This window comes from Pelophylax lessonae (assembly GCF_965119305.1).
Source record: "Pelophylax lessonae genome assembly, chromosome: 1".
Classification (NCBI taxonomy): domain Eukaryota; kingdom Metazoa; phylum Chordata; class Amphibia; order Anura; family Ranidae; genus Pelophylax; species Pelophylax lessonae.
Window position 1 is genome coordinate 863,930,355 of NC_138768.1, and position 23,662 is coordinate 863,954,016.

Here is a 23,662-nt window from a genome sequence, read left to right on the forward strand (position 1 = left end):
CTTGGATTTTGCAAAAGTGTTTGACACAGTTCCCCACACACGGCTAATGTGTAAGGTAAAGTCTACTGGCTTGGAAAAATCAGTTTGTAAATGGATAGAAAATTGGCTAAAATATAGAATTCAGAGAGTAGTGGTTAATGATTCTTACACTGAATGGTCTAAGGTTATCAGTGGTGTACCCCAAGGTTCAGTGTTGGGACCCTTACTTTTTTAAAAGTACCATTTCAGTCTTTGCAGAGGACACCAAGCTTTACATTGGAATAACTTCCTTACAGGATGTCTCCAACTTACAAGCTGACCTCAATGCACTTTCATTGGGCAACTATGTGGCGAATGAGATTTAGTGTTGATAAATGTAAAGTTATGCACTTGGGGGGCTTAGAATTTGCGTGCAGCGTACATACTAGGGGGAGTAGAACTCCCTAGCAGAGAAGGATCTGGATGTTCTGATAGATCCTAAGCTTAATAATAGCATGCGATGCCAAGCCGTGGTTTCCAAAGCAAGCAAAGTCCTTTCTTGTATTAGGAGAGTTTTGGACTCCAGAGAGAGAGATATCATTTTGCCCCTGTACAATTCATTAGTAAGACCTCATCTGGAATATGCAGTTAATTTTTGGGCACCAGTTCTTAAAAGGATATCGGGGAACTGGAGAAAGTGCAGAGAAGGGCAACAAAACTGAAAAGAGGCATGGAGGAGCTCAGCTATGAGGAAAGGTTAGAGGAATTTAATTTATTCTCTCTTGAGAAGAGGAGATAAGGGGGATATGATCACCATGTATGTATGTATGTATGTACATAAGGGGTCCATATAGTGAACTTGGTGTTGAGTTATTCACTTGAAGGTTAACCCAGAAGACAAGGGGGCACTCTTTATGTCTAGAGGAAAACAGATTTAGTCTCCAAATACGGAAAGGTTTCTTCACCGGAAGAGCTGTGAAAATGTGGAATAGACTCCCTTCAGAGGTGGTTTTGGCAAGCTCACTAGATTGCTTTAAAAAAGGCCTGGATTCTTTCCTAGGTGTACATAATATAAATGGGTACTAATATTTATAGGTAAAGTTGATCCAGGGAATATCTAATTGCCTCTCGGGGGATCAGGAAGGAATTCTTTCCCCTGCTGTAGCAAATTGGATCATGCTTTGCTGGGGTTTTTTTCGCCTTCCTCTGGATCAACTGTGGGTATAGGATTGTGTATATGGGATTGTATGGTTGGGTTTTCTTTACTGTTTTTTGTTTTTTATTGGTTGAGCCAGATGGACTTGTGTCTTTTTTCAACCTGACTAACTATGTAACTACTATGTAACATGACTTGTGTCATGGCATGGGGCACATCACCATAGAATTAAACAATTCAGTGGTTTTATGTAATATAAAAGTAAGACTTCTGCTGACAACATTATGCTGCAAATGGCAATCACTATGAGTATGATTATAGTCTGAAACTATAGTTTTGCTGATTGGTCAACTTTAGGTTACTAAACCTTTAAGTAATGATCCATATAATAATTAAAATAAATAGCAGTACTAAATTTATGAAAAATCCTATTTTTTTTATGACAGATCATCTTCTACGAGGACAGGAACTTCCAGGGTCGCTCCTATGAGTGTAGCTCTGAATGCCCTGACCTGTCCTCATACTTCAGACGCTGCAACTCCATCCGTGTGGAAAGTGGGAACTGGATCCTGTATGAGAACCCCAACTACAGAGGACACCAGTACTTCCTCCATAGAGGAGACTATCCTGACTTCCAGCAATGGATGGGCTACAATGACTCCATTAAGTCTGGTCTTCTGACTCCCCAGGTAATAACACACAGACTTTTATTGTTGTTATGTTTACAATGTGCAGTATATAAAGCCCAAAAAAAGTCTCTATTCAAGAAACAGCTTGTGAGTCATTCCGTGTGCGTCCACTCCTTAAAGTGATGTGCTACATTCACCAGGTGAAGTGTCTGCTCACCTTCATATTTCAACTCAGGCAGTTAGAAAGCAGCTAGATTAATGCCGTCCATATAATAGATTATTATATGTATGTGGGTGGTTCCACTGCGCCACTAGACTGGTACCAGACGGAAGTTAGTTAAAAGACTCCCTGAGGAAGTCACGTGACGTGACGTAACGCGTAGGAGGAGCCGCCAACATAACCGGAAGTGACGTTACGGACCGGAGCTAAGTTTCTCCCAACGCCGCCGAGAGTTCTATTACGCCTGTATCTAAATGACTAAATGTAAGTGCAATGTTGTTTTTATGAATAAAAAGCTATTTTGACATACTGCACCATGATGGCTCTCTATGTTTAATGAGCCCGAGGTCACGCTATGAGATTAGGATCCCTAAGGACCAAAAACAGCTTGATAAGATCCCTGATAAGGAAGCGGAGACCACGCGCAGAAGTCTGCAGACAGGAAATCCAGGCCATACATCACCCAATCGGGGGCTAAATGTATACATTCAGGCGATTCATATAAGTTATTAAGGTGAGAGTCTAGAACACCTAGAGGTGACACCTGGTGGAGGAACAAGTCACAGCACCTTATTTTTGCACGGAAGCACCTTTGTGTTATATGAGGAAGATGCACAGTTGGATTTATTAGCATAAACTATTTGTGGTGAAAAGCATATATGGACATTCACTGAAGACTGCACTTTATTAATTTATTTATTTATCTATTGAAGTTTATAGACACTGGTTGATAAGTTATATATTTATTAAAGATTGCAAGCACTCAGCACCTTTATAGTTGAAAACACTTGGATATTGTTGTAGAGAGTTTATTGATCGATTTAAATGTTGATTTGATTGAAGTCTAATGTAATCACGATAATTAGGAATTGCGGAACAAACCAGCACACCCGTCTCACCACATAATATATATATTTATTTCATAATCATTTATATATTTATCTATTTAATTTACTATCTCCACTTCTAAAGCGCGCCATACACCCCCATATAATAGATTGCTCTAGTCTGCTCGAAGTAGGTCCACAGAGATTAGGACATATAGAAAAGAAAACAATCTCCAATGGTACAGTATCAACTTATTCAGGAGGCATAAACAACGATCTCAACTTAAAATTTCAAACTGACATTTATTGAAATAAAAACAGCTTTTTGTAATCAAAACTCCAGGGTAAACATCAAAACGTCAAACCTGCCCACTGCTTGGTACCTCTACGCGTTACGCCATATCCATCATGGCTTCAATTGGCTTCAACTCTCCTCCTAGAGACAACTTGGCAATACGCTGCGGCTGGGGGAACATGACTGACAATTTGTTTTTTACCAGTGTTCTCCCCTCTCTGTAGGCTCATATTCCTACCTTCCTCAACCTCAGAACCAACATCTGAATCAGGTTATGGCTGTGCATCGTCAAGGAGCAAGTAGCTGACACTGTGTTCAAATAACTCAGCTGACTCTTCCATGCCTGATTCTGGGGCTATGGCAGGAGTAGCTGTGGACAAAAAGGCAGAATAAGCAGCTCTGGCAGCTGCGGTGGACTGCGCACTAGTCTCTGCTTGGGTGATAGAAAAAGAGGAGGATCAGGATGGTTTAATAAGCCAGTCAACCACCTCCTCTGCATGCTGTGGCTGGATAGCATGGGAAATATCACTAAAGAAAGGAAATGATGCCCTGCCTGAGGACGGATCATGTCCACCTTTGCCTGTGGATACAGAAGCTGGTGATCCCTTCACAGTGCCATGGGAACTTCTGCCTCTCCTTGTTGGTCTCCCAGACATGATGCCCCCCCAACGGGCTTATCACCAAAATGTAATAGAGATGGGGGAACTGTGTACTTGGATGCACGTTAATCAATGGAAAATGGTGTTTGGTGCACTTTAACTTGAGTACTCACTACACAGACACACCATTGACACACTACAATATACTGCAGTAAAACTACACTAACACACTTCAATATACAGTGCATTAATACAAGTATTAACAGGGCTGCGCTTTTTCCACATTTTGTTATGTTACAGTCTTATTCCAAAATTGATTAAATTCACTATTTTCCTCAAATCCCTACAAACAATACCCCATAATGACAATGTGAAAGAAGTTTGTTTAAAATCTTTGCAAATTTATTAAAAATATAAAACGAAAGATGTACATAAGTATTCACAGCCTTTCCCATGACACTCAAAATTGAGCTCAGGTTCATCCTATTTCCACTGACCTTCCTTGAGCTGTTTCTACAACTTGGTTGGAGTCCACCTGTGGTAAATTCAGTTGATTGGACATGATTTAGAAAGGCACACACCTGTATCTGTAAGGTCCCACTTGGCCTGGTTTGAGTCTCCATCGTAGGACTACATGGATGGGTGGCATTAGGGATTACCTCTTTCTTCTTCCTCAGAGAGAGAGAGCTATAGAGCTGTGTCCTGATCTTATATATGTTTGCAAATGCCCCCACTTAAGGGCCATACACACTATAAGATTTTCTGAAGACTTTTTCCTTCAGATTTACCTTTTCTATGTAGTGCAAGGGCCTGCCAGATTGCATACAAATTGAAAGTGTTTAGGTTTGACCTCATATTATCTGGTTTTGGTAAATCTAAAGGAAAAAGTCTTCAGAAAATCTTATAGTGTGTATGGCCCTCATTACTCCCACCCATCCAGAGACACACCCTTTCAAATATCTTAAGACTTTACAGATGGATGGTTGTACAGATGACGCTGTTGAACTGTGACTAACTATCCTTTTAGATTGTAAGCTCTAACGAGCAGGGCCCTCTGATTCCTTTTGTTCCAAATTGTAGTGTAACTGTAATGTCTGCCCTCATTTTGTTAAGCGCTGCGCAAACTGTTGGCGCTATATAAATCCTGTATAATAATAATAATAATAATTAAGATACTGGTCAGCTGTCGATCACCAGCTGGCATTTATGACACATAGCTCCTATCTCAACTGAACCTTTTCCACTGACTTCCTTCAGGCATGGCAAGAGACACCCCACAGAGACATCTATCACGTACTCCCTTAGGCCCCTTTCACACAGGCGGACCGTTCAGATCCGCCTGTCCATTTTTTTGGCGGATCTGAACTGTCCCCCCATTCTTTCCTATGGGGCATCGGATGGCAGCGGAGACATGTCCACTGACATCCGACCCGATCCGTCAAATCTGGACGGATGGAAACCCTATTTTCCATCCGCCCAGTGGATCGGATCGGATGGGATCAGATGAGAACGGACCGACGATCCGTTCCCATCCGATTTCCCCCATAGAGATGCATGGGGAACTGACAGCTGTGTCTCCGCACACAGCGAGGAGACACAGCTGTCATCCTCCTGCTCAGCGGGGGATCGACGGCTCGATCCCCCGCTGAGAAAAACGGAGTCCGTCTGACGGACACAATGTGTGAAAGAGCCCTTAGGGTTACTTAACATGACACTCAGCCCATAGATTACACAGTCAGGTGGGCAAAGAATTCCAGTTCCTGTCCGACTAGTATTTCTTGGGAATGGGACTTATAGAGCCATATGTCAATCGTTCACTATTAGTAATGTCCATGAAGGTGAAACAAATCATTGTAGGCCCATATTTCCATTTCACTAGGATCCCAGGAAAAACACTGGCTGGTGGCTGAATTTTTATGTCAGTTTATAGTATATTCAAACCATCATAAAGTTATTAAAACAAGGAAAATCAAAATACAAGTACATTCTTGGTGTAGAAATATGAGTTACATGCAGTCCAGAGTATTATGGAAGGAACCACGGTATGTAGAGAAGTTTACTGAGCTCATGACATGCAATAAAGACATCGTTCCTTATTTTTGACCGTTTATCAAGTTGGCTTTTTTTTAAATTTGTTACTCCTTTCTATTTCTCAGTTCATTTTCTTTCTTTTATTTTGACAGCACCAAGGTTCCTTCAGAATCAGGATCTACGAGAGAGAAGACTTCAGAGGTCAGATGATGGAGTTCTCTGAGGATTGTCCTAATGTCTATGAGAGATTCCGCTACCATGACATCAACTCCGTCCATGTCCAAGATGGCTACTGGATGTTCTATGAGGAGCCCAACTACAGGGGGCGTCAGTATTACCTGAGATCTGGAGAATATAAGAGATACACTGAGTGGGGAGCCACAAGCCCCAAAATTGGTTCCTTCAGACGTCTCCACCACTCCTACTAAAGCAATATGCAGTAAATTACTTTTTCAAACAATAAACTAAAAAAAAAAAAAAAATGTATGGGTTTTTTATTTATCATAAAAAGTGATGAAAACTGCCAAGACAGCTTACAACTTTTACACAATCTTGTGCACTTATTTAGCAGCAAATAAAAAAAAAAAAAGAAAGAACAAAAAAATAAAACAATGCTTTACCGTTGTTGAGCAGGAAATATTTCTTGTGTTTTATATTGGTATTTCCCCCCCCCCCCCCAAAAAAAAAAAAAAACTCTTTCTACACAAATTAAATCATTTTATTCTTCATATAACAAGTCTTAGAAATAAAAAGTTGCGAAAAAAAAAAAAAAAGAAATATTTTTTGTGTAGTGTCACTATTGATAAAATTCTTAACTTCAACCCACATGTAAATGAAAAGAATACATTCATTTACTTTTAGTGCTACTTATTTAAAAACTCCTGTTACTTTGGTGTTTTTTTTTATTTCCAAAAGCTCTTTAGGTAAATTAAAAGAGAAGTTCAGGATTAAAAAAACAAACATTTATACTCACCTAGGTGGCCACAGCCGCTGCCTCTATACCGATACATGAGCGATCAAATGCCACTGATCACTCAGTTCTCGGTCTTCAATGAGAAGAGAGAGCGTCAGTCACCAGGTCTCTGCTCTGCCCCTCCAGTGCTCAATGGAGTGCTTGGCTGTGGAGGGACCAGCTGCCAGTCCCAGGCACCTGGGTGGATCCTGACATTAAAGTCAGGATCTCTCCAAAGTCTGGAGTGACATCAGCCAACACCGGGCTTTAGCCCTAATACTTTGTTCTGCACTCTTGTAATCCCCAGGAGAAGTAGGGTCAAAAGAGCTTTGATTCTACTTCTCCTTTAACCAGGATTTTCCCCCTTAATGTCCAGGCCCTATTTTGCGATTCGGCATTGCATTATTTTAACGGACAATTGCGCGGTCGTGCGACACTGTACCCAAACTAAATTGAAATCTTTTTTTTCCCACAAATAGCGCTTTCTTTTGGTGGTATTTGATCACCTGTGCAATTTTTTTTTTTGCGCTATAAACAAAAAAATAGCAACAATTTTGAAAATAAAATCAATATTTTTCACATTCTGCTATAAGACATTCCCCCAAAAAAATAAAAAATTTAAAAATCAAATTTTTTTTTAACATTTTAGGCCAATTTGTTTTCTGCTACATATTTTTGGTAAAAAAAAAATGCAACAAGCTTATTTTGATTGATTTGCACAAAAGTTATTGTGTCTACTAATTACAGGAATGATTTATGTCATTTTTATTGTTTTTTTTTTTTTTTTACTAGTAATGGCGGCGATCTGCGATTTTTTGCAGGACTGCGACATTGCGGCGGACTTTACACTTTTGGGGGGACCAGTGACATTACTACAGTAATCAGTGCTAAAAATATGCACTGTTACTGTAATAATGCCATTGGCAGGGAAGGGGTTAACCCTGTGGGTGATCACAGGGAGTTAAATGTCAGCCCAGGGGAGTGATTCTAACTGTGGGGATGACCATAGAGACATGTGATCCTATATAGCAGGATCACATGAGCTCTGTGATCATCCCAGGAAGAAGGATGGTCGGCTATGTTTACAACAGCCGACCGTCCTTCTCTCTCAGCGGGGAATGATCGCGGGTGTCAGGCGCCAATCGGAGCCGCCTGACACACGCATCGCTTTTCCCGCTGACGAGCGGGAGCACGCTGGTGGTGCATGCTCACCCCCTAGCCTCCTGAGAGCAAGCGACGTAGTCCCAGGAGCGGCTGCCTGCCGCAGTAAATCTGCGGTAGACGGTCGGTAACTGATTAAGGGGTCAGATCATCAAAATTTTTTTTTTTTTTTTTTAAATGTTGGATGTTTGAACTCTCTCTCTCGAAAATGGTGAACTGGTCTTTAACCACGCTAGCGGTATCCCTGAGCGTGACTCGGGGTAGGAATTTCCTGCTATTATCGGTATCCCCGAGTCACGCTCAGGGTGAATGGGCAGAGCTATGCAGACAGCGCAGCGGAGTGTCTCTTACCTTATCCTGGTGATCCAGCTCTCATTGCTGTGACCGCCAGCCGAGATCTCCCCGCTCGTCTGTCGGTAGGAGGACTTCCTAGTTCCGTTCCCTGCAGCAGCAATGCTGCATGGGAGTGGAACTGGGAGGAAATTTCAAAGTAACACAAAACACTAACATATAAAAGGGAGGTGATACAGTGTAATCTGAGAGGATTACACTGTATCACTTTGGTAAAAGTGGTAAAAGACACAGTGCCCTCTCAGTGCCCCCTTGCCATTGTCGTTTGCGTGAATAAAAATAATTGGAAAATGGCATCAAAAAAGCGCTGTCCCGCATATGCGCTTTTGGATGAGATGAGCGACTGCGACAGCGGCAGTGACACGGAGCTGCTCGCAGAACAGAGCGACAGTGAGTCGTGCGGAGATCTGTCATCTGACTCTGACACCGACACTGATCCCGAAAGTGACGCCGATGATCCCGCACTTGACCTAAGTGATGTGCGCACTTGGTGCCCTTTAGACAGCGACGCGGACCAGGCAGCGCCCCCGAGATTCCCTTTCACTGGATCTCCGGGGATGAAGGTTGACGTGGAGAGAGACAGCCCCCTGGCGTACCTCAAGTTATTTCTAACGGAGGAGGTAATTCTAAAAATAGTCGCTGAAACCAATCACTACCATGAGCAGCAGTCCGCTACGCTGCGCACCAAATTTTCCCGTTCCAGAAAATGGGAAACGGTCAGTAGCGAGGACATCTGGAAGTTTCTAGGACTCATCATCCTTCAGGGGGTGGTGGGGAAACCGCTCCAAAAATGGTATTGGAACACGAATAAGATGCTGGCCACTCCATTTTTTGGCACAGTGATGCCCGAGTACCGATTTTCTCTGATTATGAAAAATTTGCATTTTGCCAACAACGAGGAGTTTGATGAGGCCACGCATCCTGCGCCCAAACTCAAGAAAATCTGGGAGGTGTGCCAAATGATTGTCACCAACTTCCAGCGGACCTATGTGCCAGACAGGGATGTTTGTGTGGACGAAAGTCTCATGGCCTACAAGGGACGCCTGAGCTGGATCCAATAAATTGCATCTAAAAGAGCGCGGTTCTGGGATCAAATTTTACATGCTCTGTGAGTCGTCCACAGGATATATATGGAATGCTGTAATTTACACCGGGAAAGGTACAAAGTTCGATCCCAAGTACAGCGGCTATGGGATGGCCACATCCTCTGTCCTTTCACTGCTGGACCCCCTTTTGAACCAGGGATATTGCGTTACAACAGATAACTTTTATACCTCTCCGGAACTTTATGAAGTTTTGCTCCGAAACAAAACAGATGGGTATGGTACTGTTAGGCCAAACTGGCAGGACATGCCATCCATGTTTAGCAAGAAAAAGCTAAAAAAAGGAGAGATGGTTGCCTTTCAAAAGGGTAAAATGATGGCAATGCGGTGGCGAGACAAAAAGGACGTGTGTCTCATGAGCACCGTGCACAACACCACCACTGCCATGGTCCACACAAAACATGGAACAGATATGCAGAAGCCGCAAGTCGTGATCGACTACAATCACACGATGGGAGGTGTCGATCGAGCCGATCAGGCAATGACCTTTTACCCGGCGATGCGGAAGCAACAAAAAAAATACTACAAAAAGATTTTTAGGCATCTCCTTGAACAGTGCCTCTGGAACGCCTATATTCTTTACAAAGCCAACACTGCCATACCCCTCGTTCATTCGGACTTTATCTGGAAGGTGGCTGAGCAGATTTTCATCAACCACCCGACACCATCATCAGTATCTGCTAACAGACCCGGACGACGTGCTGTTGATGTTGGCAACCCAGAGCGCCTGACAGGCCGTCATTTTGTGGACTTTGTACCGCCCACCCCAAAAAAGTTGGCGCCTACCAGACTGTGCGTCGTCTGCTGTTCTAAAAAGGATGGCAATGGAAGAAAAGTCCGAAAGGAAACAAGGTACTATTGCCCAGATTGCAATGTCGGACTTTGTCTAGTGCCCTGCTTCAAACTTTTTCACACTCAGGATGTGTATTGAATTTCTTTGACAAATTTCATTATTTTTCATTGCCTTCTTGAATAAAATTCTATTATTGTTTGGATTATAATTCATGTGTTTGTGTTTCAAATTCATTACATCTGGGATGTCTACTAGAGTCTTGTTTTGGTAAGTTTTAAGTCAGTAATTACTAAGAATTGTAGGCCTTTAATACATAACGCCAAATTTCCATGGAAAGAATTGTACCGCTTTTGGTACAGAATTCCTGACAGAATCATACCGCTAGGGAGGTTAATAGGGATGATCGAACGGTTCGGGTCGACCATCGGCTCGACCCGAACATTGACTGTTCGAGGTTCGGCCGAATTTAGAACTTTTTGCTGAAAAAGTTCGGAATTCGGCAACCAGAACCGACCAAAATGCAATGGGCCAGGAAATGGGCTTTAAAAGCCTGTGATTGGACCAGAACCATCAGTAACAGCCAATTGAGGGGGCAGGAGAATGCTAAGAATGTGATTGGAGTGACTAGGGGGTCCAGAGGCCAATCATTAGTGAATACGCCCCCCAGCATATAAGATAGCCCCGCCAAATTTCTACCATTTTAATACAGGGACATGGAAGAGAATGGAAGCAGTTCTGTTACTTCTGCTTCAAAGTGTCATTTAGCAATTATCAGTGTGAGGAAAGGGATATCTAGTGTAATTAGGGTGCTATTTTCCATTATAGTTAGCTTCAAAAATCAAGTTTCTGTAGGGAAAGTGTTAAGTGCCAGGGTGACCGTAGTGTAGTGTAGGGTGAACTGACACTGACTGCTATGGCAGGGTGACCAAACCCTTCCATTTCAGGGTGACCGCTATAGAGAAAAGATCGTTTATGTGACTTTCAGAGCAGGGATATGGCTTCTCGCCGGTCAGCCTGCTTTTTGCTGCAGGCGTTGATAGGGCTTTTATGAGGACAAGTTTGGAGGCAGGCATGACATCTGAACTTGTGTATAGGGGTATATATACACACACACGTATGTCTATATACACATACACATATATAGGTGTGAAAATAGCAGAACACTATGCTTGCGCTAATGAAATAATTAACAGGCATATGGCTCCGCTCCTTTCACACCTATATGTGTTTATGTGTATAATACATATAAGTGTGTGTGTGTGTATATATACCTCTATACACAAGTTCAGATGTTTTGCCTGCCTCCAAAGACCCCCAAAAAATGCCCAAAAAAAAAGCCTGCAATAACACACCTGGGCGTTTTTTTGGGGGGGCAGGCGTTTTTTTGGGCATTTTTTGTGGGTCTTTGGAGTCAGGCAAAACATCTGAACTTGTGTATAGGGGTATATATACACACACACTTATATGTATTTATACACATACACACATATAGGTGTGAAAGGAGCGGAGCCATATGCCTGTTAATTATTTCATTAGCGCAAGCATAGGGTTTTGCTATTTTCACACCTATATATGTGTAGGTGTATATATACACATAAGTGTGTGTGTGTATATATACCCCTACACAGAAGTTCTGATGTTATGCCTGCCTCCAATAACCCCCAAAAAATGCCCAAAAAAAAAAACGCTTGCTACAAAACCGGCAAGGTGTGAAAAGAGCGGAGCCATATCCCTGTTCTATAAGTGACCTAATAGAAACAATCTTTTTTTTTTCTGGTTCTGGACATGCTACACAGCTGAATCTTCACAGGTACACTTTTTAGACCCCCCAGACACTAAATCCAAAGAATTATTTTTTTTTTTCAATAATTGGCTCTCTATCAAAAATGACAATTTTTAGGAACTTTTTTTTTGTGTGATTAATAGTCTCTGGGGCATGACCCAGAACCCTAGGCACTTTTTAGGGGCATTTATTGGGTTTTAGGGCTTCAAAATGGGGTTTTTTGATTACCGAAGTTCAGGTCCCATTGATTTCAATGGGGTTCTGAAATCCGGGCCGAACTTTCTGAAAGTTCTGGTGTTCTGGTCGAACCAAACTTTTGAAAAGTTCGATCATCCCTAGGACTCTTTAAACAAAAGTGGCCTGAAACGAACAAACTGGTACAAAACCCAAACATACTGTATAGGATGAGGAAAGAAGGAAAAGAGGTATACATGATTTACTTGTGCTTACTCTTATAGTGGTGAACTAATAGTGAGAATTTTCTCCTGAATCTGCAGTTCTCAGTTTTGAAATGTAACAACATTTAATGAAATATTGTATATAAAGGGAGTCTCCTGTAGCAATAACAGAAAAATCAAGTAGCGCAATAAATGGTGGCACCTTCCTGCCACACAACTTAACCACACAGTACTAATACCAATACCAATATTGCAAAATAAGATCACAAAAATAAAATCACAGAAAAAAAAAACAATGTAACATGAATATAACATGAATATACCATGAATATCAATCTGTTAAAACTTTAAAATTAAAGTCCATATGATAGGCACACAAAAAATAGTCCAAGGAGAACTCTTGATATAATGTGTGTTGAGACTATGGGTCACCAATCTCCACCACTACCGTGTCCAGGGAAATAGCTGAAAAACGCACTCACCAAATGATGTTGCTTAATCACTCTCGTAACTAAGCTAGAATGCAAGAATCTCATGATCACACTGGAAAGCTCCCATAGGTGAATGACAAGTCATAAACTCCAACCATGTGAAGAAAAAGCACAATCCCACTAGTGCAATAACGTTTTAAAAAATTGCATTTATTAACCACAATATATTACACTCACTTGGTTCCACATATAAAAGCGCATGTCATATCATACAAATGCAAGAGGTAGCATCCGTCAGAAGACTGGATGTCAAAACACTCCTCACTCACTGTCTGCTGAGTGCCGTCTGGTCACGCCCGATGCGTTTCGCCATTTCCGACTTCGTCACCGGGGGCGTGACCTAGACGGCAAACATATGCACACTAGGCAGGAAACCGGCTCGTAATTGGATGAGCATACCAATGATCCCTCCTTGCTAGATGTCAGTGCTGTAAGCCCAGAAACATCCGTGTGTGCAGTTAACCCATTATCACCTCGTAGCACTGAGAGTCATACTGTACATATCAGCATTATGGCCAATTGACCATAGGTGCAGTTAACCTCTTTGTTTCCTCACAGCGTCACTCAAGGCCATATTCTTAAAAGGGGAGATACCTTAACACACCGTATGTGCAATTAACCCCTAAAAGGTCACGGCTCATAAATAGGGATACAAATTACAAATGACCGGGTTTATTTGACCTAGCAGATCCAGGTCACTGTCCTCCCCAATAATAGGCTGTTGAAAAATCATCCTAATAGCTAATAGCAAGGAGAGAGCAAATAGCATGTGAATCCCATATGTAAACTAATAAACAAATACCTAAATATACTGCTACAGTGTGCAATATTAATATTAAAACAAATTTGTAAAATACAAATAGGACAAATAGGAAAATAATCCATATAAAATCCAGCATATAGTACACATAAAATCCGCAGTCTGTACACACGGACAAGACCATATAAAATTATCAATATATGATATAATGTATATACTGTATAAATACATGTAGTATATAGATTCATATTACACATAAAGGAATAAAATTATACCAAAATCATTCCTAAAATCAGTATCCTAATTAGGCATTACTGATGAAACAGTTCAGGTCTAGTTCAATGTTTAGGCCGACCGGATTGAGAGACTGAGTCAAGTATATCATTTAGTTTCACATTTTGACAGTTCTCTCACCCAGTTGCCCCCTCTCCATGCAGGAGAGACTCGCTCCACACCCCAGAAATGTAAACTTCTGGGGTCACACTGATGGCATTGCCTGAAGTGGGCAGACACACTGTGTTCACGTTTACCTTTAAGGATGTTAGTTATATGCTCTCCAGTCTCCAACTCTTTGACGTAAAGTACGTTTAGTGCGGCCTATGTATAATAGGTTGCATGGGCACATTAACGCATAGACCACGTGTGTAGTGTCACACGTGATCCATTGTTTGATAGTGAACACTTTATCAATAGCCAGGACCCTAAATGTGTCACGTTTTTCACATTTGTTTTGGTACAAAAACAGGCCCTGCATTTTCCACAAACGTGGAATCCACTCCTGCCTGGGAAAAAAGATGTTATGGGTGGATCAAGGATCTTTTTAACTACTCTGTCACCAAAATTCGGTGTCTTTCTGTAGATGAATGACGGAACCCTTGGAAGGACAGGTCCCAAGGTCCTGTCCATGCACAGAATTGGCCAGTGACGTTTAACGATAGCCTCCACCCTCTTGTGGTCCTCTGAATAATCAGACAGAAAGCTCCACTCTTTAGTGTTAGTGGCCTGTGGGTTAGTAGCCCTATTTGGGTTCACCAAACACACAGACCTTGGAACATCCAAAATACTCTTGATCTCTCTGTCTAAATCAATTTCTTTATAGCCCTTATTCAGGAATCTCTCCTTTAGTACTCCTGCCTGGATCTGGAAATCATTATCAAAGGTACAATTCCCCCTCACCCTCATGAATTGGCCCCGAGGTATATTCCGGAGCCAATTCGGGTGATGGCCGCTTTGGATGGACAAGTAGCTGTTGCGGTCCGTCGGTTTGAAGTACACCCTTGTAGTCAGTTTATTATCTAATTTCTTAATGACTACATCCAGAAAATGTACTTCATCCTGACTCCAATGAAAATCTAATTTGATATTGTTCTTATTATCATTCAGATGACTCATAAACTCCCTCAATGAGGATTCCGAGCCCTCCCAGATAAACATGATGTCATTGATGAAGTGCCGGTAAAACAATAATGCAGGTCTGTCAACATTAAAAACAAACTTATCCTCCCACTCCGCCATAAATATATTGGCGAGACTGGGAGCAAACTTATTCCCCCATAGCCAATGAAATATTGCAAAAAAATATTAAAACAAAGACAACGTGAAAAGCATTTAATTGACAGACACATATAAGGGCTAATTGACATGTAGGCAGGTGGAGACCACAGTCTATCCTCCCACCTGAAGGTGGCACAGTGCCATTTCTTCAAGCTCGTAGAAGCCCATTGAGTACTAATCATCCCCTTCTATGGGCCCCAGGCAGTCATCTTGGGGAGTATGGCAATCTTATTGGTGTCAGGATCTGAATGCATGACCTCTGCTGCATCTAGCAGGAACTCTTCTTGTTGATCCACCTGTGATGCTGTACAGCACACTGTCTAAACCTTGGGTCAATAATGCCTTGTGCCTGATTTCTGGTAAACCTTGAACTTCTTGCTCCTCCAATGAACATCCAATTTAAGCCATGCCTTTGGACTTCCTGTTTCCCAAATTATTGTGCTTATCTCCAGTCAATATCTTGCCCTTGACCTTGGCTTGTTTCTAAACTATGCTTCCACTCGATCCCAACCTTCAACCATTTGTTTTCAAACTTTGGTTTCTTGACTATGCTTTTTCTTGATCCCAACCTGCAACAACTTGTTACGGACCTTTGCATTGTTTACTGACTACATTCTGCTTGATCCCCCTCTGCTGCTTCTGGACCCAGACTTGCTCATCTCATGGTGGGGCAATCCTGACGACCGTGACCTGGTACTAACATGCAGAAAAACCCATCTCCACCTTCAGGAGCTCTGGTGAAAAGAAGCTATTGCTTAGACCCTTCGTCATCTGGAGGTACAGTATGGGTGCAAAATAAACTTTGTACAGAAAAAGCTTGCAAATTATTTTCACCAAGGCCACAAGCAACCATTTGTTTCTGATTGGAATTTATAATTTACAATATTCCAAATCAAATTTAAATTCTAGTGTTAATTTGGTGGTTTGGATTTCAAAAAGGCTTCTGGGAGAAAGGGACCAAAAGCTGCTGCAAATTATTTTTCAAGTTTATTTACTATTACTGGGCCTGGGTAGGATGTCTGCCAGGGTCCTCAGGTTTCACCCTTCTATTTTAGTGTCCTTGGTAGATAGTATTTTTTGGAAAATTATTTTTATTAAACTTTTTTGACATAGAAAACAGTACAGTCACACAAAATAAGGGACCACCCCCCCCCAACCTAAACCCTATAGAGCAATAGTCCATAAAGTGCACAGGGATTCAAACAAGAATAAAGAATCCTGCAATTAACCAGGACTCAATACCAAAAGTATGTACATGGGAGCGATAAAGGTCTCTTTTCTAAACAAAGTCCCTCACTTTGCCAAAATACGTTCCTTTATCTTACTACAACATTTGCTAAAAATTGGTCTAATTCCGGGTATCAGAAGCCAATATCCAACACTGCCAAACCTTCTTAAGCTTCTGGGGGCATCCCCTACTTAGGTAAGTCGCTTTATATAAAGGCAAAACCTTGTTAATAATACCCTTCCAACAGGATAAGGAAGGGGCCCCCCAGCTTTTTCCAAGATAACAGTATAGGCTTGCGAGCATAAACAAGGGAGATAGACAGGAGGGTCCTCTGTGCCCTGCACGGTGCAACCTCCTCGACTAGGCCCAGTAAGGGGGATTGGAATGTATATCAGGTCTTAAAGAGTCCAAGTAACACCCGTCCAAAATTCACGTATCTGTGGACAATGCCAAAATATGTGATCAAAGTCGGCAGGTGAGGCGACACAGCGCCAACACTCCACAGAACCCGTGCCATACATAGTAGCTATTCTGGCAGGGGTATAATAGGCTCTGTGGAGCAATTTGAAGCAGGGGTATAATAGGCTCTGTGGAGCAATTTGAATTGTACGTACCAGTCTCTGGCCGACACCAGCGTCTGGAACGTGTGCTCCCATATGTCATCCCACTCCTTCCCTGAAGATCTGGCACTGACGCTAAACAACTGCCCCTACATTTAATCAATGTTTTTGGCCTTTCCCCAAATAATTCTTTATAAACCCCCGACAATGGTTTTCGCAGTGACTCATCACGTAGCAGGCTCTTTAGGAAGGGGAACCTAACCTCTAGAGTTTCAAAGCCAAATTGCGCCAAAAAAGCATGCCGCAATTGCAGGAAACTGAATAAATACAAATTAGGCAGGTGATATTGAGATTTAAGTTGGTCGATCATGAGAAGTTTTCCCTCCCTTGTCCTCATGATGTCTTTCAGTTGTTTGATACCTACCCATGCCCACACCACATGGTCCTGTATGACTCCAAAATGGGGGGAATTTAGGGATGTGCCCGAGCCCAAGACAGCATCAGCGGCTGTACCTTGTACCATGCACGTATAGTAGCGCGCATCGACCCCGTCAAGGGAGATGCCATCTGAGGGCCCCTATAGACCAGATAGAAAAGACTCTCGTATGATCCCAGGAGAGCAGCCTCAAGCACAGTCGCTGCATTGCTGTCATCTCGCAACAGTCAGCGCCTCACGACCACATTTGGCCTGCAAAAAAATATTTGGCCAGTCCTCCTTGCCCAAGTGGCTCTTGAAGGGCCCTAAGCCCTATCCTGGGATGAGACAACAGCCATAAGAAGGTGCTAAATAGACTATTCACGCGCTTGAAGTATGAGCAAGGAACCCAAATTAGGGAGTTGCGCAGAAGATACAAAAATACCGGCAGAATTTTTTCAATATATTGATTTAGGGGGAAATTATAAAAGTATCTTGAAGGAGAGAGCTTATCCAAAGTCTGAATCTATATGATCTATAAGTCTTATTTATATTTTACTTCTCTTGAAAGTATGATACAATTAAATAAATCGTGTTCTCAACGTTAGGGTATTGGAGGGTGGCAACAGGAACTGTTTTGTACTATTTTGAACTTTTTCAAAATCTCAATAAACAAAAAAAAAAGAAAAAAAAAAAAGAGGAGTTGCAAGTTTTAGGGGGGGGGGACCTTTGGGGGAATCAAAAATGGAGAAAGATCTGGGAGTCTTGGTAGAGGATAGACTGAGCAATAGCATGCAATGCCATGCGGCAGCTACCAAAGCCGGCAGAATATTAACATGCATAAAGAAAGGGATGTATTCCAGAGATAAAATTATAATCCTACTACTTTATAATACTCTGGTCCGACCGCATCTGGAGTATTCTGTCCAGTTCTGGTCGCCAGTCCTCAGGAGGGATGTGTTGGAGCTGGAGAGAGTCCAGAGAAGGGCAAATAAACTGATTAGGGGATTGGAGGACCTTAATTATGAAGAGCGTCTGCAATCGCTTGATTTATTCTCCCTGGAGAAGAGACACCTGGGAGGGGACATGATAGCAATTTATAAATACCTCAATGGTGATCTCAGCATAGAAAAAAAGCTATTCAGTCGAAAGGATTGCATGAGGACTCGAGGGCATACAATGCGATTAGAGGAGAAGCGTTTTAACCTCAGGGGGTTCTTTACTGTTAGGGCTACAAGATTGTGGAATTCTCAACCACAAGAGGTGATTTCTGCTGGAAGTATGGTTGCTTTCAAAAGACTCTTGGATGTACATCTCAAGGATCAGAACATTCAGGGGTATGTGAGATGATTACAACCATACAACCATACACACCTACACAGGTTGAACTGGATGGACTATTGTCTTTATTCAACCTCAACTACTATGTAACTATGTAACTATGTTTTTATATCATCTAGAGGATACTCATCTAGGTAGAGTGAGGTGTTAATTGGCCAACATCCCCAACTGCAAAAAACAAAAGAGAACCCCCCCTAAGGGAATGGGACTTTAAAGGCCAAAAGTAACACCGCAAATTATGTAAAAATATTTATTAATATAAAAAGTTAAAAGTCACAGTGATACATATATGTAGAAGAAACATAACACAAAAAGGAATATAAAATCATGTCATGATCACATAAATATCATGATGAGGCATTGGTATCCAGTAGACACCCTACGCGTTACGGGAAATACCCTTCGTCAGGGGTGTGAATATGGGAAATCATATGCATGAATCGTTTTTCTGTAATAGAAGATATACAGGTAATAACATATGCAAAAGAGTAGTATATACATTAATTTACAATACGTTTACATTTGAAACAAAGTCATATACGACAAACTATGACAGCCACATTTTGCCGAGCACATACCATAGGTAGATTCGCTGACCATATCAGGGTAGAGTGTGGATCCAAGAAGTAGGTAAAAGGAAGAAACGATCAGGGTAGAACATCTACATCTGAGTATAGAGAGGTGGTCCAAAAGTGTCTCCAACACAGGTCCCTGGGGAGCCCATGTATAGGAAAAATCAAAACAAAAAGACATTTTATGTATGATATTCACAAAGGGAAGGGCCGGCAAGATAAAGGGAGCTTATTATGGCAGAAAAGAGGAGGGAAGGGTATAATATTACTCAAAATAGCGGTGAAGATGTAGTTGAAAAAGTATATATCTGTGTGAGCAGCCCGGCTGTATGCTTGTGTTTCCTGAATAGGTCAGATAGCAATATACTGGCAGGTGTCTCAATATAATCCTTGGGAGAACCAACATGAAAAAAACGCTGGTAAATTTTGAATTCTGTACTGAATAGTAGCAGTCCAAGCATGCAGACCGAGGGTTCTGATCGCTATAAAAAAGACACAAAAAAGATAGGGTTCTCATAAGGATTTTTTAAGGAAATGTCCCCTGATATAAGTAGAGGAGCAATAAATCAAGCAAGAAGATTGTTACCTTGTGGAGGTTTAATAGATCAGAAATCCATCTGGATCTGGAAGGACCAACATCCCAGTGAGCACCGAGGTTCACTTATATGGCTGACAGACAGCAGCGCATGCGCTGTGCGAGAAGACGCGGTGGACATGCGTTGAATCATGGCCAATGGGACCTGTAGGCACCGTGCAGCCCCCCCCCCCCCCCCCGAGAGGTGAGGGGCAGGGCCATGCGCTCCATGGCCTCCGACGCAGATCGCAGACCCGGAAGGAAGGCACTCAAAGAAGAGGACCGCCCCCATATACTGACAAGGAGGGGGGGATGGAAGCAGGAAGAAGAGGATGAAGGCCAGGGACATGATGGAATAAAGTCCATGGCAGCCAGCCCCAATCAACCCACAACGTCCCCCCCCCCCCCGGGGCGGAGACAAAAAGGACCACCAGAAAAAGGAAAAAAACACAGAAAACGAATAACAGGCCACAATCAAAAACAAGATCAGAAACAGAAACAAAAATGAATAAAAATTAAATTAAATTAAAAATAATAAGAAATGAGAATATCAAAATAAAAAAATAAATAAATATAAAAATAAATATAGAACTAAAAATAAAAATGAAATTAAAATATAAATTTAAATAAAAATAAAATAAAGGGGGAATGTTGAATAACGTGAAAAAAGTGATAAGGAAAATGCAACACTGTGTTGCAGCTATGTAATAATTGACAGGGGGACCAAATTGGTAAACGACAGGGGTGGAAGGTCTATTCACAGAAATGGACAAATCAATCCAGTCCGTTTGAATAAATGCAATCGACCCCAGTAAGAATGATGGTCATTCATTATACCATCCTCCAGAGGAGAAACCTTCCAAGAAGGGTCGAAAGCTAATAAGTTCATTGACAGGGGAGGGGAGGTGGTTCTTAGGGCCATGATCCAGCGAGATTCTCATTGGAGCAGCGTCTTTTCCCAATCGCCACCTCTCGGGTTGGGGTGAATATGGTCTAGGACCAAAAATTTAACTGTGGGGAAGATGTTTTGGTGAACGTCCCTGATGTGCCTTCCCAAAGGAAAATCAGGGTTGCTGGTTTTCATAGTGTGGATGTGTTTGTAAATTCTTTTCTAAAATTCACATGAACAGGAAAGTAGACAGACTATGCCAATAGTCTGACAATTGGCATATTATCGTGGTTTAAACGTTATACCATTGGGAAGTTTAAAGTGTGATTGGGTGTTCATGTACTGGCAATATGTACATCTTTCGCATTTATATGTCCCAAGCCTTTTGCATGGATGCCCTCTGAATTCTCCCTTAAATTTACTTTGGGTCAAGATGTCGCAAATAGATTTGGTCTTTTTATAGGTTATAGAAGGATGTGACGCAAGAAAGGGGTTGAGAGATGGATCAATTTGTAGGATGTGCTAGTGTTTGGCCACAATCCATTGAACTTCTTTGTGTTGTTGTGTGTATCGTGTAACAATCCGTACCTGGTCCTTTTGGATTGATTTCTTTTTTAATTCATGTGTATCAAAAAGTAATTGTTGTTGGGACTTATTACGAGCTTTTTTAAATGCAATAATATTCAATCTTCCACCTATTTAAGTACTGTACATATATATATATATATATATATATATATATATATATATATATACAGTATATATATATATATATATATATATATATATATATGTGTGTGTGTGTATATATATATATATATAAAATCTCACAAAAGTGAGTACACCCCTCACATTTTTGTAAATATTTTATCATATCTTTTCATGTGACAACACTGAAGAAAATGACACTTTGCTACAATGTAAAGTAGTGAGTGTACAGCTTGTATAACAGTGTAAATTTGCTGTCCCCTCAAAATAACTCAACACACAGCCATTAATGTCTAAACCGCTGGCAACAAACGTGAGTACACCCCTAAGTGGAAATGTCCAAATTGGGCCCAAAGTGTCAATATTTTGTGTGGCCACCATTATTTTCCAGCACTGCCTTAACCCTCTTGGGCATGGAGTTCACCAGAGCTTCACAGGTTGCCACTGGAGTCCTCTTCCACTCCTCCGTGACGACATCACGGAGCTGGTGGATGTTAGAGACCTTGCGCTCCTCCACCTTCTGTTTGAGGATGCCCCTCAGATGCTCAATAGTGTTTAGGTCTGGAGACATGCTTGGCCAGTCCATCAACTTTACCCTCAGCTTCTTTAGCAAGGCAGTGGTCATCCTGGTGATGTGTTTGGGGTCCTTATCATGTTGGAACACTGCCCTGCTGCCCAGTCTCCAAAGGGAGGGAATCATGCTCTGCTTCAGTATGTCACAGTACATGTTGGCACTCATGTATCCCTCAATGAACTGTAGCTCCCCAGTGTTGGCAGCACTCATGCAGCCCCAGACCATGACACTCCCACCACCGTGCTTGACTGTAGGCAAGAAACACTTGCCTTTGTACGCCTCACCTGGTTACCCCCACACACGATTGACACCATCTGAACCAAATACGTTTATCTTGGTCTCATCAGACCACAGGGTTCCAGATATCCATGTCCTTAGTGTTCTTGTCTTCAGCAAACTGTTTTAGGCTTTCTTGTGCATCATCTTTAGAAGAGGATTCCTTCTGGGATGACAGCCATGCATACCAATTTGATGCAGTGTGCGGCGTATGGTCTGAGCACTGACAGGCTGACCCCCCACCCCTTTAACCTCTGCAGCAATGCTGGCAGCACTCATACGTCTATTTCCCAAAGACAACCTCTGGATATGACCCTGAGCACGTGCACTCAACTTCTTTGGTCACCTATGGCGAGGTCTGTTCTGAGTGGAACCTTCCCTGTTAAACCGCTGTATGGTCTTGGCTACCGTGCTGCAGCTCAGTGTTAGGTCCTTGGCAATCTTCTTATAGCCTAGGCCATCTTTATGTAGAGCAAAACATTTTTTTTTCATATCCTCAGAGAGTTCTTTGCCATGAGGTGCCATATTGAACTTCCAGTGACCAGTATGAGAGAGTGAGAGCGATAACACCAAATTTAACACACCCGCTCCTCATTCACACCTGAGACCTTGTAACACTAACGACTCACATAACACCGGGGAGGAAAAATGGCTAATTGGGACCAAGAGGGGATATGATATCAATATACAAATACCGTACTGGTGACCTTAGCATAGGGAACAAACTTTTCATAGAAAGGGAATTCAAAAAGACATGGGGGCACTCACTGAAACTAGAAGAAAAATGGTTTACCCTAAAACTTTGTGTAGCACCCTCCTAGGTAGGTGCTAGCGAGAAAGTATAGTTTTGATCTCTGTCTACTTACCAGAGGGGCTGCAGGTAAATCAATATTGTTACATAGTTACATAGTTACATAGTTAGTGAGGTTGAAAAAAGACATCAGTCCATCCAGTTCAACCTATGATGTGTGTGTGTGTGTTTGCTTTTAGCCGTACATTGTATACCCCTGTATGTTGTGGTCTTTAAGGTGTCCATCTAACAGTTTTTTGAAACTATCAATGCTCCCTGCTGATACGACTGCTTGTGGAAGAGAATTCCACATCCTTACCGCTCTTACAGTGAAGAACCCCTTACGCACTTTAAGGTTAAACCGCCTTTCCTCTAGTTTTAGTGAGTGGCCACGTGTCTTATTGTATCTCCTTTCTCTGAATAGTTTGTTCCTTATGCTCGGGTCGCCAGTACAGTATTTGTACATTGATATCATATCCCCCCTCAATCGTCTCTTCTCCAGAGAGAATAAGTTCAGGGCTTGTAGTCTTTCTTCATAGCTGATGTCCTCCATCCCCCTAATTATTTTTGTTGCCCTTCTCTGGACTTTCTCCAGTTCCAGCACATCCTTTCTGAGGACCGGTGCCCAGAACTGGACAGCATACTCCAGATGTGGCCGGACCAGAGTCTTGTAG

The 23,662-nt window shown here is 42.0% G+C and overlaps 1 protein-coding gene across 1 annotated transcript; it reads left to right on the top strand.

The window, feature by feature from the left end:
• Window positions 1–1,758: 1,758 nt before the first annotated feature.
• Window positions 1,759–6,143, top strand: LOC309544951 (gamma-crystallin 1-like; the record flags this gene model as incomplete). The annotated part of the gene is made up of 2 exons (XM_082243955.1): window positions 1,759–1,803; window positions 5,868–6,143. The coding sequence occupies 2 exons, from the start codon at window positions 1,759–1,761 to the stop codon at window positions 6,141–6,143; spliced, it is 321 nt and encodes a 106-aa protein (XP_082100081.1).
• Window positions 6,144–23,662: the final 17,519 nt, after the last annotated feature.